The sequence below is a fragment of the Agelaius tricolor genome, unplaced genomic scaffold (genome assembly GCF_023055355.1).
Source record: "Agelaius tricolor isolate 1412-34295 unplaced genomic scaffold, bAgeTri1.0.p SCAF_16, whole genome shotgun sequence".
NCBI classification, from domain to species: Eukaryota; Metazoa; Chordata; class Aves; order Passeriformes; family Icteridae; genus Agelaius; species Agelaius tricolor.
Genome location: NW_027269276.1, coordinates 17,709,332 through 17,726,909, shown reverse-complemented (window position 1 = coordinate 17,726,909; position 17,578 = coordinate 17,709,332). Strand labels below are relative to the sequence as shown.

The 17,578-nt window shown below is 47.6% G+C and overlaps 1 protein-coding gene across 8 annotated transcripts in view; it reads left to right on the top strand.

Annotated features, from left to right (window-relative positions):
• NEO1 (neogenin 1) overlaps positions 1-17,578 on the top strand; it is a 181,581-nt gene that overhangs the window by 121,869 nt on the left and 42,134 nt on the right. For 4 of the 8 annotated variants that reach the window (XM_071441903.1, XM_071441902.1, XM_071441901.1 and 1 more), the window contains exons 8-11: positions 8,771-8,990; positions 14,326-14,480; positions 15,138-15,286; positions 16,789-16,927. In XM_071441903.1, coding sequence (XP_071298004.1) covers positions 8,771-8,990; positions 14,326-14,480; positions 15,138-15,286; positions 16,789-16,927 — 663 coding nt within the window. The remainder of the gene's footprint in view (positions 1-8,770; positions 8,991-14,325; positions 14,481-15,137; positions 15,287-16,788; positions 16,928-17,578) is intronic. The other 4 variants (XM_071441906.1, XM_071441904.1, XM_071441909.1 and 1 more) reach the window with 2 other exon arrangements.

Genomic DNA, 17,578 nt, shown 5'->3' with positions numbered 1-17,578 from the left:
AAGTGGGAATTCACCTCCTGATGGAATTCATACAGGGTTGGGTGCCCTGGCTTCAGTCTGAGCCCACAAATAAAGGGTTGTGGGCATGCTGCTGGTGCTTGGAAACACTGGCACCTTGAATTTTGCTTTGCACCAGGGGATTTGATGGCTAGAAGGAACTTGAAGAAATTCCATGTCGTGTTGGAAAAGGAGTGATAGGTAAGGAATGTTCAGTGGAGGCAGAGCAGGGGCCTGGAGGAGCAAAAACCTTCAGTGTTTTATGAGAAATACACAACACACATTAATGCCAGTTTGCTGTCCTCCATGTGTATTATTCCATATTTATTGTCCCACTGCAGAGGTGCAGTGAGGTAGGATGTGCATGGAAGGCTCTGAGTCCATTTTATCACTTCTGGCTAATCCTGAATTCCTGAGAGAGTTTCTCAGTCCCATCAAAATCTCTTGGCCAGCAGCAAGGCTGGTTATTAACACCAAATACACCTCCCTCAACAGCACTGAAACCCACCCATTCCAGTTATGTTTATCCTCCTGTTTTACCTATTCCTGGCAGCTTGGCTGGCTGATGTCATGGCAGGAGTGCTTTTTCCTGGGAACAAAGCAGTGCTGATGGCTCCTCTGCCTGCTGCTCAGAGAGGAAAATCCAAACAATCAGGAGTGGATCACGAGGGCTGTTGTTTTTAGTGGCTTTGCTTTTTCCATCATCCCTGGATGAGTGGAAGGGCAGGATTAGCTGTAGCTTGATATCCATCATGACTACCAAAGGCATTTCCTCTGCCTTTATTCCTCTCACCCAGGGCTCTGAAGATTGACACAAACACCCTTAATTTGTAATTGATCCCAGGCTCATGTTGGAAAGGGAAAGATCAGATTTTGTCAGTCTCACACCAGTGGGGAGAACAAACACATGGGCTTGGTCTTAATTGGTTGCTTATATTTCAGAGTTGCTAAATGATACAGGAATAGCAGAGACAGCACAATGCCATTTGGAGAGAAGGGACAGGATTGGTTTTCACTGGCTGAGTGGGTAACAGGACTCATGCTGATGAAGATCTGGAGCTGGCAGAGGCCTCTGGTCCCTATTGACAGGATAACCTGCATGGGCTCATGGGGTTTATTCCCTAAGGAAATGCCCTAAATCCAACAAAGAAATGTGATTTTTAATCATGTGTGTTCAGTATTGCTGAGCATCCCTGTGGGAAGGGAAGGGCCCAAGGGCACCAGAGGAGTTTTTGGTAGGACCCAGGGGAACTTTAGAGACATCTTGAGCTCTTCAGGTGTGCCAGTGGCTGTGCAGAGCTGAATCCTTTGCACAGGACATGGGGTTTTGTTTGTCACTGCTCCTCGAGGGCTGTGCTGGAACAGAGCTCAGTTATTTGAGAATAAAGTCACAGCTCTGCTGCCATTATTAAAGTCAGATTGCAGAACACTCTTGCAGGCTCTGCTGCTCTCAAGAGAATTTTTTTAATTCTTCAGAGGAGTTCAATTGATGAATATTCACAGTAAGAGGAAACCTTGGCCAGGGTTTTTTAGGGACACTTCCAGGCAGTTTTTCTGCCTCAGGTTCTGTATGTGGGTTTTGGTTTGGGGTTTTTGATTCTTTTTCTTAAGGAGCAGCTGTTAAAAAAATATTTAATTCTTTAAATAATTGAATCTTCACTACTGAATTTGAAGGTCATACCCATCATTTTACAACATGTTATAGTTTGAATTTCTTTCCAATGACAAAACGTGTTTCAAAGCAGTTTTGCACTCCTTGGGGACAGGTGAGGTGTGTTTGGCTTATTTCCCTTTTTTTATTAACCTGAGTCTCATGACTGAACTCCCTGCTGGGCTTTTTCCCCTTTCCCTTTTCCCTGCCCTGGGGCTCTGGGCTGTGCCTGGAGCCAGGGGGTTCCTGCTGCCTTTCCTGGAATGCGTCACTGGGGCTGGCAGCCTCTTTAAGGGCTGTTTTATGAGACAGGAAAAAATCCAATTGTTTCCTCTACACCAAAGCATTTCATGCTGAAAGGGGAAGGGGAGGAGGGCTCGTTATCAGGAGGGGTTTTATGACTTCCTTTAAAACACAGGCTCCCAGTCAGAATGTGTTTATCACTATTTTTATATATCCCAGTTTATTGAGCACCCAGCAGGGCCTGTTCACAATGTGAAACAGAACCAAATAAATGCCTAAAAATCAGAATCACTGAGTGGCAGTTAGACACTTGCTCGTTCTGGATTTTTGGGGAATTTTTTGCACTCAATTTGTGCATTGAGTGAAGAGTAAATAACTGCTCTCACTCCCAGTGGTGATGTAAATTAATCTAAGGCAATTAAAAATTTAAAATAAGGCATTTTGCCTGCTCTGAGTTAAACATGTCAGCATAGAGGAATAAATAAGGAAGAGTCTCCATTTCATTTATGAGTAAAATGAGGGATATTGATAGGGGAGGGTCTGTTCCTCAGGGTGAGGGTTGAATTTGGGTTTTTAAGTGTGTGAGGGACAAAATTTATTCCAAGTGTTGAATGGAGTTCTTGCCCTCAGGCCTCTTCCTTGAGTGAGGTGATGCAGGGTGGGGTCAGCTCCTGGCCCCCTTTGCTCTGTGGCTCCTGCAGGTGTAATTCCCAAAGGAGTCACACCCAGATTACACCAATTCCCAAAGGATGCCCTGCTCAGGGGCTCTGTGTCCAGCTGTGCTTCCCTCAAGGTTTTGGTTCCAACACTGTCCTCTTTGTCTTTCTGACACATTTCCAAATTCCACGCATCTCCAGATTTCCAAGATTTGAGTCCACGCAGTTCTGCAGTTTAAATTAGCTCATGAAGAATAATTAAGTCTACAAAATCCTAAATTGGAGGGTGTTTTCTGTTCAGCAGATGTGGATCTGTGACTTGCACCAGAGGAATACAGGAGATGGTGGCTGTCTTGGGAAATCCAGGAGATTCAGGACATTTCTGTTCATTCTATAAAGCAGAAATGACTTTTCACCCTCTTCTTTCCACATCTGTTCAGTCTCTGTTCCAGCTTTGCACAAAAGCATCAGTTTGTGGAGGGAATCCCAGAGATTTCTTTAAATGATTTTTTCCAAGGGAAGAAGTTAATTCCATTATTACTGATCTGGTGAGACCAACTTCAGCACTTTGGCTGAGAGAAATTACTTGGGCCAGGTACCTTGGCTTTGTTTGAGTGTGGTATCACTCAGGGAACAGCTGGCAATAACCTGGTGATCCCTTCTGTTGGAAATGTTTGTTTTAAACATTTGAACAAGGACAACACTTGGATACAAGCAAAAACATGGACAAAAAGTAGAGAAAGCAAAATTTTGAAGGGTGGTGTGTAGCGTGAACTTACTAATTTTGTTATTTCATGCTTATTATTGCACTGCAGCCAAGTGCTGCTGTTATTTTTAAATAGGATGAGGATAATGAAATCAGTGGGATTTGACTGTGACTCTCTGCAGCATCACAGCTGCTTAATCCTGATCTGAGTGAATCCTTCCATGGGGACACCATGAACCAAAGTTCAGATTTAGGAGAACAAAAGAAAAAGTTTGAAAGTCTTTATTACCTTTCTGGAACCAGTTAAATAGATTTATGGGAGAAATATTATTTATCGAGTACACAGTTTTATATGAATACCTCAAGTCAAAATTAAACATTTGGTGCCTCTTAGGAAGTTTTTTTCCTTAGGGAATACAGTTAAAATATTAGAGGTGTTGAGATCTGAATATCCTAGGTAATTTTTTTTCCAAAAGGTTTGTTGGCAAAGTAATTACTTGCTATTTTTAGTTGTTGTAGATCTTTGTTGCTGAAATCACATTTCAAATCTCTAAAATCCACCCTGAAGTCCTTCCAAGGAGGAGTTTCTCTTCTCCTCTGTGATGAACTGGTGTCCCTGTTCCTTGTTGTCCCCATGAATGATTCCATTGGGAAGGTCCTTTTTGTGTGGATCCATCTCCCCTTTGGAGGGGTCACTGACCTTCCCAGCCCATTCCTGCTCCTCAGCCCTGAGTGCCCCTCAGGGGCTGGCCCTGGGCTGGGGGATGCTCCTGGCTCCCTGGGTGGGTGTTTGGGGTCACAGCTGCTCTGGAGCTCCATGGGCTGCAGGCACTGGGCTCCAGCAGCACCTGGATCACCCCCTGGTGCCTCTCCTGCTTCTGGAATCCCAGCATTGTCCTTGGGCAGGGGCTGCAACAAGGACTTGCAAACACTTGGATATGGCCAAAACAGCCTGAACATGGCCTTGAAGCAGTTCTGCAGGTGTGTGTGGGTGTGATCCCTGCATTTCCACAGCCCTTAGAGGCAGGTGGTGGCACTGCCAGGTGGGCACCCAGGGAATTGGGTTTGGGGTGTTCTGGGCCTGGCCCTGCTCACCTCACCTGGAGGCTTTCAGGTCCTTGCTGCTCTCTCTGGGTCACAGCTGATTTTTCAGGCATCATCTGAATCCCTGCATTTCCACAGCCTTAGAGGCAGGTGTGTGGAGTCTGGAGGTCCCCAGGATGAGGAATCTGACTCCAAGTTCTCAGAAGGCTGATATATGATACATGACATGACATGATATATGATATATTATATGATATGATATGAGATATGATGTGATATATGATATAATACTATACTGTACTATATAACCTATATAAGGTTTGCACACCCTGCAAAGTATTTTGATAAAATAGTTGTAGAATTTGATATCTGCTCAGAAGGAGCCTTGGGAAGGGCTTGAGGATCTATACTAAAGCAATAGAGAAAAGGATACAGCAGAAGCTAGAAAAGAATGATGATAAAAACTCATGACAGACTCAGAGTCTGACACAGCTGGACTGGGATTGGTCATTGAATCAACACAATTTACATGGAACCAATCAAACATTCACCTGTTGGTGAGCAACCTCCAGACCACGTTCCAAATCAATCAGATAATTATTGTTTTCATTCTTTTCTGAGGCTTCTCAGGAGAAAAATCCTGGGCAAAGACTTGGAATTTTCAGAAAATATCATGGTAACACAGGTGGTGGCACTGCCAGCTGAGCAGCCAGGGGACTGGAGTGTCCCCAGAGGTCCAGATAAGGCTGGAGCAGATAACATTCCTGTCCCCTCTTTGTGTTGAGCTGATGGGATCACTGGAATGTTGTTGCCAAACAGGAGGAAGCCTGGATATGCCAGCAGGGGGAAGGCAGGAAAAGGGAAATCTGAACACAGCATGGAAAGTATTTCCAGTGATTTCATAACAGCCAGAGGGTTCAGTGAGTGGTTTTCAGGTGTGGCTGGGCTGTTTAGAAAAGATCTCCTGGGTGGTGGCCCTGGAGCAGCTCTCTGGGCAGGGAGGGATGATTTACCATGGTTACCCATGGTTTTCCTCCAAGATGAAAAGGTGGGGTCACACCAGTGCTCCCACCCCATGGACACCTTCACCTCTTGGATGTCACCAGCCCAGTGACAGCTGGGGCAGTTCAAACCTTGTTACTGATTGATTCCAGTCCAAATCCTTGTGGCTGTTTGCACACCCTGCAAAGTAGTTTGATAAAATAGTTGTAGAATTTGATATCTGCTCAGAAGGAGCCTTGGGAAGGGCAGTTTGATTGAAGGGCTTGAGGATCAGCAGCTGCAATGTCCTCTCACCTGCATCCCTGGGATTCCTCTGGGGCTGCCTTGGCTGGCTCTGTTGTGTCACACCTGAGCAGCACAAACAGATTCCTGTGCCTTGGAATGCTGGGGGACATGGGGAAAACCATTTCCATGGGGAAAATAATTTCTAGAACAATGTTTAAAACTTCTGCTTCTGATGTGGCTGGGAATTGCTGCAGTGGCCAGGATGCAGGGGTGGAACTCTGCTGCCTGGGGTTGTGTTCCAGGAGTTCCAGCATCCCTCTGGTTCCAGTGCCCCCACAGCAGGAGATAAATTATGGTGCAAAGCACAAATCTCTTGCTGAATGTGCTTTTAAAAAAATGAGATTCATGTAAACTGTGTAGGAATAACTGCAGAGAACAGCCCAGAGTTGGAGTTACTGTTTAAGAAGCGATAGAGATGTTAGAAGAGATTTGAGTTGCTTCTTCCATAGTGCTGAAGCTGGAAAGGACAAAGCCATTCCCTGATTGGTGTTGGAGCTAATTGGGGTGTAATTACTCATTAACACAGCTCTGAGTGCTGAGCTCTGCTCACCCACCTGGGGATGAAGCCTCTGTAACAGCACTTGAGGCATTTGTAGGAAATTCAGGGAAAAAAAAAGAAGGAAATCCCTAAATCCCTGGGGTACCTCCCCCAGCTCCTGGCAGCCCCAGAAGTGTTGAAGTGCAGAGTTTTGGGAGCTCTGGCCTGGCCCTGCTCACTTCCCCTGGAGGCTTTCAGGTCCTTGCTGCTCTCTCTGGGTCTGATTTTTCAGGCATCATGAGGGTTTTGTTGTCTGTGGATGCTCTCCTGTAATGCTGTGGGGAGGAACATTCCTGCTCTGAGCCTTGCACAAGGATGGAACTGGCTGGCTGTTCTCTGGGAAATCCTGGCAGCTCTCCCCTCAGCTCTGTGTGCACATCACTGCACAAAAGATGGATCCATTTCATGATCTGGGAGGAAAAACACACAAATGTGTGGGGATGGGGTTTAGATGAAGCAGATGAATTTAAAAAATATTCCACTCCAACTCAACTGCAGGAATTTTAATGATAGCTAAGGGGTGGATTTTGCATCAATACCATGTAATTTGAAGAGATCACCTGACAAACAGGTAAGAGAAACCCAAGTATGAGTGACTGGAAATGGAAGTGGATTGGAAATCAAGCAGGACAGTGGGAAAGGTGCTGAGAGCAGTGAGCACCAGGCAGCTCCAGCCCTTGCTCCTCAGTGGGAGCACTGAGGAAGGAACTGGTCAGGTGCAGTGAGAAGGTCTCCAGTGCAGGGGAGCTGATGGCAAGGGCTGGGATGTAAACACAGGGAAAGCCTGGTGTGATGGTGGATCAGCCCTGGAATGGCACTCAGGAGCTGGGAGATGCTTTGGGAAGATCCCCTGGCCCCATTCAGGGCTCTCCTGAGTGATCTGCAGCAGCCAGGGACTCCCTGGGGAATGGGGCCCTGCTTTCAGAGGAGCTGAAAGTGGTGAATCCTGCAAGAAATCCAATGATGGCACATCAAAAAAAGGGGAGTTGAGATTTTAAAAAAGGGGGATTTAGAATAAAAATAGATTTTGCAATGAATGTGAAATTAATGGTGTCATGTATTGATCAGGAGGGGCTGCTGGAGAGCACTTAATTGGGATCTTCAGCTATTCAAGTGTGGAAGGGATAATTAAGGAGGTACCCTGGAGTATGTGTCTCTGTGATGTGCATTTGGAACACCAAAATGGTCCTGGCTCTGGGAATGTCTCCCAGTTCTGCCCACAGGCTGGTGTTACATTGTACAAATCTGATAAAACCCATGGCTGCTTCTTAGGTCCGTGTCAGGACCTGCCCAGGAAAAGAACAGGAAAAATGAGAGTTCTGCCAATTGAAGAGTTCTCCCAAGCTGATGCTTGGGTTGGCAAGGGGCTTTGACAATTTAAAAATCGGGTTGCTGCTGATGGAAGACTCCTCAGTGTTTTTCCCTGAAGGTTTGCTCATTCAGACAACATTTTCTCCTTTAGTCAGGTTTTCTGGGAGGTTTTCTCATATCAGAACACAAATCCACGTGTTCTGGTGGAGATGCTGCAGCTCAACAAGCTTTCTAATCCTGAATTTCTTTCTGGGGAAAAGCAGAGCAATTTTAGTTCGTTTCCATAATTAATGAAAAAATAAATGTATTTGGCAGCATGGATTCCCATGTGGAAAATGTCATCAGGTGGCTTAAGCTTGGTAAATGGTTCAGAATGCAGAAAAATTCCATGTATCCTGAGCTTTGGGGGTTTGTTACTAATTGTGCTGCTTGGAATACTCACTGGTAATTGGGGTCCAGCTGCTCAGAATCTCACTGTTACATTTACTGCCTGGATTGCTTTAATAGGATTTGGAGAGAGAGTGGCTCTTCCTATGGTTCAGCTTGTGCTGTTAAATCAGCAGCCTTTTAATGCAATAATCCCTGGATTTACCCTGCCTTGGAGTAGCAACATAGGAAGACATGACTGAGGCTAGAAGTTTGGAGAGTGTGGGTATAATCCAGAGCAACAGTTGTTTCTGCTTGTTAGAGTCACTGTAAAATGATGAAATGGGGGCTGTGGGACAGAGGAAAATGGCAGGAAAACAGTGGGGAAAGGGCTTTAATTCCAGTGCCATGGGCAGCAGCAGAGCCCAACCAGGTCAGGACTGCAGGGTTTGACTGGATGAGTTTGCACTAAAGGAATTCTCTGTATTCATCTGTCATTTTGTTATGATTGAGAATCATTTCAATGAATTGTGCACATTAATGAGCTACAGTAGGCAGTGGGGTCTGGGTGTGCATTTGAGTAATAACCAGAGGTTGGGGTTTACTGTCACACATGTGCTCCCAAACAATGACACTGTGGTTTGCTGCTGGTATCCTCTCCTGAGGTTTATTTTACCCCCAGTTCCACCCTTCCCTCCCCTGCCACTTCCATTACAGTGGAGATTTGGTCTGCTTGCCTGACAGTGCCGTGTCCTGTACTCCCCATTAGTGGTCAGTAGTTACCTCTGCCTGCATGTCAGCCTTCAGTTTAATGGCCTTTTTTGTGTGTTCATTTTCTTCTGTTTCCCATCGTGGTTTTGTTTATTTCTTTTACGTTTTTTTTTTCTTCTGTTCTCTCTTTTTTTTTCTTTTTTATTTTAAACCGTGGTGATGTTTGCCCTTCATATTCCCCAATGTTTGCACATGCCAAGATGTTGCCATCCCAACATTACCTCCCACTTCACTGACCAGTGCCACTAATGACCATCTAGCAGCAGCCCCAGCGGGACCCCTGCCCTCGGCCCCGCGCGACGTCGTGGCCACCCTGGTGTCCACCCGCTTCATCCGGCTCACCTGGCGCCCGCCCGCCTCCGACCCGCACGGCGACAACCTCACCTACTCCATCTTCTACACCAAGGAGGGCATCAACAGGTAAGCAGCACCTGGGCAGGGGCTCTCCTGGGCTTCGCTGGCACAGCCTGAGCTGGAGGGGTGGTGTTCCTCTGCCTCCTTCCAGAGCCTCCTGGAGGGAGGAGCTGCACGGGCAGGGGAGGAGCTGCACGGGCAGGGGAGGAGCTGCACACTCCTGGAGGAGTTTAACACACTGGAGGAGTTTAACACACTGGAGGAGTTTAACACACTCTGAGGAGTTGCACAGGTAGTGGAGGAGCTGGACACTCCTGGAGGAGTTTAACACACTGGAGGAGTTGCACAGGCAGTGGAGGAGTTTTACACTCCTGGAGGAGTTTAACACACTGGAGGAGTTTAACACACTCTGAGGAGTTGCACAGGTAGTGGAGGAGCTGGACACTCCTGGAGGAGTTTCACACACTGGAGGAGTTTCACACACTGGAGGAGTTGCAGACTCCTGGAAGAGCTGCACAGGCATTGGAGGAGTTTTACACTCCTGGAGGAGCTGCACAGGCAGTGGAGGTGTTTCACACCCCTGGAGGAGTTGCACAGGTAGTGGAGGAGTTGGACACTCCTGGAGGAGTTGCACACACTGGAGGAGTTGCACAGGCAGTGGAGGAGTTGGACCCTCCTGGAGGAGTTGCACACACTGGAGGAGTTGCACACTCCTGAAGGAGTTTAACACCCTGGAGGAGTTGCACAGGCAGTGGAGGAGTTGGACACTCCTGGAGGAGTCGCACACACTGGAGGAGTTGCACACACTGGATGAGTTGCACACTCCTGGAGGAGTTGCACACTCCTGGAGGAGTTGCACAGGCAGTCCTTGAGCATGGTTGGATTGGCTGCAAACTTTCCAAGAGCTGCCACCTGCCTTCAGCAGCCTGTTGGGGACAGAGCAGCAGGAGTGTCACAGCTCCTCAGGGAGCACAGGAATATCCCCTGGAAGCCAGGCTGGGAGCAAGAGGCACATCCCATCAGGCTGGGAACAAGAGGCACATCCATCCCATCAGGCTGGGAACAAGAGGCACATCCCATCAGGCTGGGAACAAGAGGCACATCCCATTAGGCTGGGAACAAGAGGCACATCCCATCAGGCTGGGAACAAGAGGCACATCCCATCAGGCTGGGAACAAGAGGCCCATCCATCCCATTAGGCTGGGAACAAGAGGCACATCCATCCCATCAGGCTGGGAACAAGAGGCACATCCCATCAGGCTGGGAACAAGAGGCACATCCCATCAGGCTGGGAACAAGAGGCACATCCCATCAGGCTGGGAACAAGAGGCACATCCCATCAGGCTGGGAACAAGAGGCACATCCCATCAGGCTGGGAACAAGAGGCACATCCCATCAGGCTGGGAACAAGAGGCACATCCCATCAGGCTGGGAACAAGAGGCACATCCATCCCATCAGGCTTCCAAGCCCTGCAAATCCCCCCTGAGTCAGGGACAGCTGTGCTGGGTGTTGGTTAAACCCCATGGTCAGTGCTAAATGCAGTTCCCTCCTCAGAATTGCTGTGAACAGAAATCTGGGGAAAGCCTCACAATCATCACTTGTGATGGATTATTCCAGTGGATGATATCAATCTACCCCTTCTCCTTCCTGATGGCATCTACTGCTCAGAATTACAGTTTCAAATTGTGATAAGTTTGAGGAAGCTGAAGTGAACATTCATTTGGAGCAATGCTAAATTAATTGCAGATTAGCTTATCAGATTTATTACTCAAGGGAAAATTATCTGTTCACTTTATTGATGAGAGTGTGAGACACAAAGTCATTTGGAACAGAAAACACTCCAGAGGGGAATTCCTGCTCTTCCTCAATCCTGTGCATAGACATCTTGTCCAGGCTCATGGCAATTAACTGAGGCAATTTGTAACATTTTATTTGCCTCACAAATGGTGTTTTTCTGTTACTCCCTAAATTTGGTGATATCCAGGGTGCTCCAGGCCAGGCTCTGGGACAGTGGGAAGTGTTCAGGAACACCCAAATCCTCTGAGGGTCTGAATTCCAACTGCCTTGGCCTCTGCTGGCTCAGCTTCCTTCAGTTTTCAGGGGAGGGAGACCCAGGACCATGGCAGTGCCCCCTCACCTCTGTCCCTTGGACTCATTTGAGGGGGGATTCTGCCCCTCAGTGAGACCCCACCTGCAGAGCTGTCCCAGCACAGAGAGGATGTGGAGCTGTTGGAGCAAGTCCAGAGGAGGCCATGGAGATGCTCTGAGGGTGCTCTGGAGCCAGGCTGGGAGAGCTGGGGGTGCTCACCTGGACAAGAGAAGCTCCAGGGAACCCTCAGAGCCCCTGCCAGGGCCTGAAGGGGCTCCAGGAGAGCTGGAGAGGGACAGGGACGAGGCATGGAGGGACAGGACATAGGGAATGGCTTCCACTACCAGGGAGCAGGGATGGATGGGATATTGGGAATTAGGAATTGTTCCCTGGGAGGTGCCACCCTGGCACAGGGTGCCCAGAGCAGCTGTGGTGTCCCTGGATCCCTGGCAGTGCCCAAGGCCAGGCTGGACGGGGTTTGGAGCAGCCTGGGACAGTGGAAGGTGTCCCTGCCATGGCAGGGGTGGCTCTGGATCACTTTTCATTTCTAAGCCAGCCTGTCCTGTGATTCCAAGAGGAGCATTGCAAAGTGAGGAGGCTGCAATGGAGGGGACATTTCTGCTTCAGGGGCTGCCCAGTGTCACCAGCTGTGACTTGTGCCACCCTGGCCTGGTGCTGTCCTGAGGCTCCCCTGGAGGAGGGAGGTGGGAATGAGGGGGTGGCCCCTGTCACACCCCTGGGGACCTGGGGGAATCTGATCAGATGGAAGTTCCTGTCTCACACAGCTGCAGGGTTGCTTCATCCCCAGGTATTTATTTACTCCACACTCAAGGCAGGTCCCTGGAAAGGGAGTGAAAATTCCAAAGTGCTGCAGGGAGGTTTAATACTGGGGAACTTTAGATAAGCACTCAGGCAGAAGAACCCCAGACTTCAAGATTTGGACCAAAAAAAAAAAAAAGAAATAATGGCACATTAAAAGAATAAAAATGGCACATTGCTGGTCTGAGGTAGTAAATGACACATGTGGGATGTTGAAACACTGCTGAATTCTCAGTTAACTGTGGTGTGCTTCAGACACAGCAAATGGAGCCTAATTGTGTGTAATCACACTCAGAATGCCTCTGGAGCTCCCTGCCAGCCCCACAGCTGGCACACACAATATCCACTCCCTAACAGCTCCCCAAAGATGCTTTTTTAGATATAAGTGCAGCTTTAACCTTGGCACTTCCAGCCAAACTCCTGGGGTTGCCCAGGAGGCTCTTCCATGGGTGCTTGGAGTTCCTGTGAACCTGGAGCTCCCAAAGCTCCTGAGCTGAGGATTACAGTGGAGTCATGGAGCAGTTGTAGGGATCTGCAGGGTACTGCAGTTATTCCTGGGCCCATCTGCTTGGTGCTGTTATCCCAACCTGAGCACGTGTGAGAAGGTGCTCCAGGCTCCCCAGGAACAGCCATAAAGGAAAGATTCACTCAGCACTTAATTAGATTAATCTCTCCCTATTTTTACCAAGCTGTTGTGAAGCCACATCCCTGGTTATTACTGAAAATTTGCAATACTGTGACATATCTATTTATTTTTGGTCGATGTTGTCTTGCCAGTAAAATAATTTTATTTCTAATTTTAAATAACCTTGGTTTGCTGATTACCATTTTTTCTTAGATCAAATCAGGGAGTGCACTTGCACTTGAGACAGAAAATGCTATATTTTGCATGTTAATGGGAGCTGGATGTTACCTCACAGCTGTGAATCCATTGGCACTTGGGCTGGGCTCTCAGATCCCATCCTTGTAGCTACAGCATGTCAAAAGGAAGCTCCACTTGGAAACGTGTTTTCAACAAAATGTTGTGCTCAAAGTGGAAAAATTAGCAATGAAAATTAATAAAAAGCTGAAATAAATGAAGCTATTTATGCAGTGCCATTTTAGCTGAGCTTATGAAGGGGAACATTCTAGAAAAAGGATGTAAATAGGTATTTAGTTACAGAGAGTGCATTGTTCCCCTCTATAGATACAGTTTAATAGTGCAGAAACCAACAGGGATTTCAGAATGTTTTCAGCCAGGTTCTGCTAAATCAACCACACCAGTGGATGTAAAAAAAAAAATAAATTAAAAATGGGATATTTGGGATCCTATTTCCTTGATAATAACTGAAGCAGAGTGGCTGGAAAGGGAGGAAGAGGAGCCTGGGATGGTTCTGTGTCAGAAATGCTTTACCAGGTGTCAGTGGGGCTGAGGCCAGCCTGTCCCTGCCCATCCCTGTCCCATGGGGAGCCTGGCAGCCCAGAGGGGCTGCATGGTGCTCACAGCAGGCACAGTCCCCTGCATTTGCTCTGTGGGAAGTTCCTGATTGCTCCTTTTGGAGCCCCTTGCATTCCCAGGGAAGGACAGATGGACGGCGTTACCCAGACACAGCCCTGACCAGCTCAGCTGCAGGGCAGTGCCTTGAAATAAAGGTTTAATGATTGATCTCCTAATCTTGCCCTCAATCCCTGATAAGAGCAGCTGGAGTTTCCTGGCCGGTGTTTGGCAGAGGTTCCCCAGGGGCAATGTCCTGTTCCGGTGCCAGGCTTGGCTGGAGCTCACTGAGCAGCAGCAATGCCCCTCCAGGTGCCCCACACATGACCTGTGGGCTGCCAGCTGGGTCAGGGCTTCCAGCTCACAGCCTGCAGGCCTGACAGAGATACCCCTGCCCATGCCAAGAGTGTTCCTGCTGTGGGGTCTGCTGCCCTGGGTCTGCCTCCACGAGGTGCTGGAGGTGGGAATTTTCACTTCATCTCCACTCTGTGTGGAAGCAGTGTCAGTGCCATGGCCGTGCCCTGGGTGTTCTGAACAAATCCAAATATCAGCAAGGAGCTGAGGCAAGGCTGGAGGTAGAAGATTATGTTAAAACAGCTCCTTTGAAAAATCCCCAAAAAGCAGCCCCACAATATTAACAGGAATGCCCTAAATCTCGCCAGACTGTGCCTGCTGCTAAAATAGTTTCTGTGCTGGCTCCCGAGCTGTAGGATAAACTGTCACTGTGAATTATCACTTGCTGTCACGGGGATAACAAAGAAACCACTCCGAGTTTGTGGGTGTCAAGTGTAATTTATTCTGTTCCTTCAGTGCATTCTCTTTTGTGCAAAGGGAAGCTGCAGAATTGGGAGCAGTTTGTCAGTAGCACTCGTGGCACACGCTCGTGGTGTTGTGCAGGGAGCACAGTGCAAATCCCGCACCATTTACACGCTGCCTACGTTCAGATGGGACGGGAGCAGCTACTCCTCATTTACTAATCAGTGCTGGTGTCTGTGCCCAACCCTTTTGTTTCCCAAAGGGAACGTGTGGAAAACACGAGTCGTCCTGGAGAGACACAGGTGATGATCCAGAGCCTGATGCCAGAGACAGTTTACGTGTTCCGCGTGGTGGCCCAGAGCCGGCACGGCCCCGGCGAGAGCTCGGCACCGCTCAAGGTGGCAACGCAGCCCGAGGGTGAGCCAGGATGTCCCTGGAGTTTTCCTCACTTTGGGATTGATGCTGATTTCATTTTTTATTCTCCCCATTCACAACCTTTCCCAGAATCTGATGCTTTTTTAAGTTGTACTTGCGCACCGCAGTTTCCAAAGATTTTCTGTGTTGATGGAATTGTGGGATTTATTGGCAGCATTAAGAACTGATGGGACATTTGGAAATTTGGTCCCACTTTCCACCCTGTAGTGGATCCATGTTGAATGTCACAATGGGAAAATGCCCCCTTTTCCTGGGGTGCTGGCCAGGGTGGGCAGCCCAGGCTCAGGACTAACAGAGTTCCCCTTGTGTTGCAGTCCAGCTGCCCGGCCCCGCTCCCAAAATCTTGCTAAATTCTCTAAACTGTTCTAACAGGAATACTTCCTGCTATTACTTGGCATTTGGCTGAAGTTTTGTCTTTTTCAGTTAATGGTCATTATATGAAAAGGCCAAAACTTCAGGTAAATGCCAAGTCACTTGTTAGGGTCATTCCAGACAAAAGGGAGCAGGATCTGCTTTGGAATTTTAGTCCCACCTTCCACCCTGCAGTGGATCCATGTCGAATGTCACAGTGGGAAAATCCCCCCTTTTCCTGGGGTGCTGGCCAGGGTGGGCACTAACAGAGCTCCCCTTGTGTTGCAGTCCAGCTGCCTGGCCCTGCTCCCAACATCCGTGCCTTCTCCAGCTCCCCCACCAGTGTCACCGTCACCTGGGAGACGCCGCTCTCGGGCAACGGCGACATCCAGAACTACAAACTCTACTACATGGAGAAGGGACAGCACACAGAGCAGGTACAGGGCCTGCTGCACCCACTCCAACTGCCCTGAAGGGCTGCACACACCTTGGGGAGGGGCTGCTTTCCTAACAGACTGAATGCTTTAGCCTCACATGTGGGAATACCTAAAATCAGAATTTCAGTGTGAAATGTTTGTGTCTGGGCTGGGAATGAAACCCATTTTACTGGTGATGTCCTGATTTGATATTTGTCAACATCAAGTAGATTTTGGGGAATTCCATCATACCACAAGAGGAGAGGGCAGAGAGCAGCCATGTCATTATTGAGCTGTTCTGGTGCAGGTGATATTAAAGATGTTTGCACAGAGTTATGGGCTGGGTTTTAGCTGTTCAGGCTAAATATTGATTTTGGCATGATCCCTAATCCAAACTTTTTTGAATTCTTGGATCCAGTGATTGATATATTGATATTGCAGAGCATCCAATTAATTTAATTTTCTTAGTATTCCACTGAAGCATTCGGTGTGTTCTGTAAAAGTATGGGCTGCCACCTGAGAATAATGAGGATTAATCCCAGCCACATTCCCATCTGATTGCATATCAGTATCATTCCAGCTTTAAAAAGCAAAGGGAGAATATTTTTCTTAGCTTTTAAATATTGTTTGCATCAGTTTTTGAATAGGGCTGTTGCCTTTTGTAGATCTGCATCCCACTATATCTATTCTATATATCAATATCGCTCTCTATATATATCACTATATATATATATAGATATATCACTAATATAGTGATAATATTATTGTGACGTTATTATCTATTATTATATTATTTATTATTTTTATTATATTATTATTATTGTTTTTGTTGTTGTGATATTATTATAGTGATAATATATATAAACCATATTATGATGCTTTTGAGCATTTCCAGGTCCCTTTTCATGTCCAGGACCAGTGTCCATGTGAGGATTTAAATAGGACAGAGAGAATTTTCTCCTGGAAACTCAGAGCTGGCATCCTCCCAAGTCCTGCTGTGCCTGAAGGTGACACGGAGGTGTCGCTCCTGCTGTGGGCTGTGCAGGAACTTTGTGATGCCTTGTGAAGGCTGACCCAAAACAGAGATTAGAGAGACCTAAAGAATAAACTAGGGATTTATTAAGAGGCCTCAATAGATCCACCTTGGGCAGCACAACCCAAAACGACCACAGAAAAATGGACAACTGGTCATGGAGTCTGTCATATTTATAAGTTTTGGCCCATTTGCATATTGGAGTTAATTGTCCAATTACAGCTCCAGCCCATGCAGTCCCATCCTTCTTGTTTTTTTCTCTTCAGCCCATGTTGTTTATGCCCTTGGGCCTGAGATTTGGATCCTTTGTCCTTGGTGCCCAGCTGGAGCAGGAATTGTTTTGTCTCCCTGCTCTGTGCAGAGCTCACCATCCCCTAACGTGAAGCCCAGCCCCACCCACTAAAGCAGCACAGAATGTGAAAAATAGCAAAGCTAAACCTGAAGCATGAGCAGAGTGAGCTGATCTTGCTGGGGGTGTTGTTGGGGACAGGATGTGGACGTGGCAGGGCTGTCCCACACGGTGGCAGGGCTGAAGAAGTTCACCGAGTACAGCTTCCGCGTGGTCGCCTACAACAAGCACGGCCCCGGCGTCTCCACCCACGACGTCGTGGTGCGCACCCTGTCAGACGGTAACGCTGCTCCTCTGCTCGCCACTCTGGGGCTTCCAGCAATTATCGTTATCTTAGCAGGGATATTTGTGCCCCACATCTGGGGGAAATGATGAGGGGGACTCTGAGAATGCCTGCTGGTCACAGTGACTCTGAGATGTGTACAAGCTTCTTTTTCCTAGCCTGGCAGTTGTTGAAGGAGTCAGGGTTTTTGTGTTCTCGTTCTCAAGGTTGTTTATTGTTTCTTATCTATACAATTCTTTCTCTGGCCTGCTGAGGTCTGTCTGGCAGGTTGGGTTGAGGCACACTGGTGTTATCTTTTTATACTAAAAACTACCTGTACATTATTTACCATAACTTCCCAATACCTATCACCTATGTTAGACAGTGAGCTTCTACCTTAAACCAATCCAAAAGTGCCAGCATCACAGCAGAAGATGGAGGCCAAGTAGAAGAAGGAGAAAGGCTGGACACACCCAGATTCCTCCATCTTGCCCCCTGAACCCCCATTCTAAAAACCCCAAAAATCTATGTTTTCACCCTGTGATAAACTCACTATCATTCTACTTAAACTCTTTTGACTTGTAATTCTTCATATAAAGGTTGGTAATTTTATTTGTTAGAGAGAAGTTTATATAGAAGAGCACCCAGAGGGAAAGGGAGCAGAGCCTG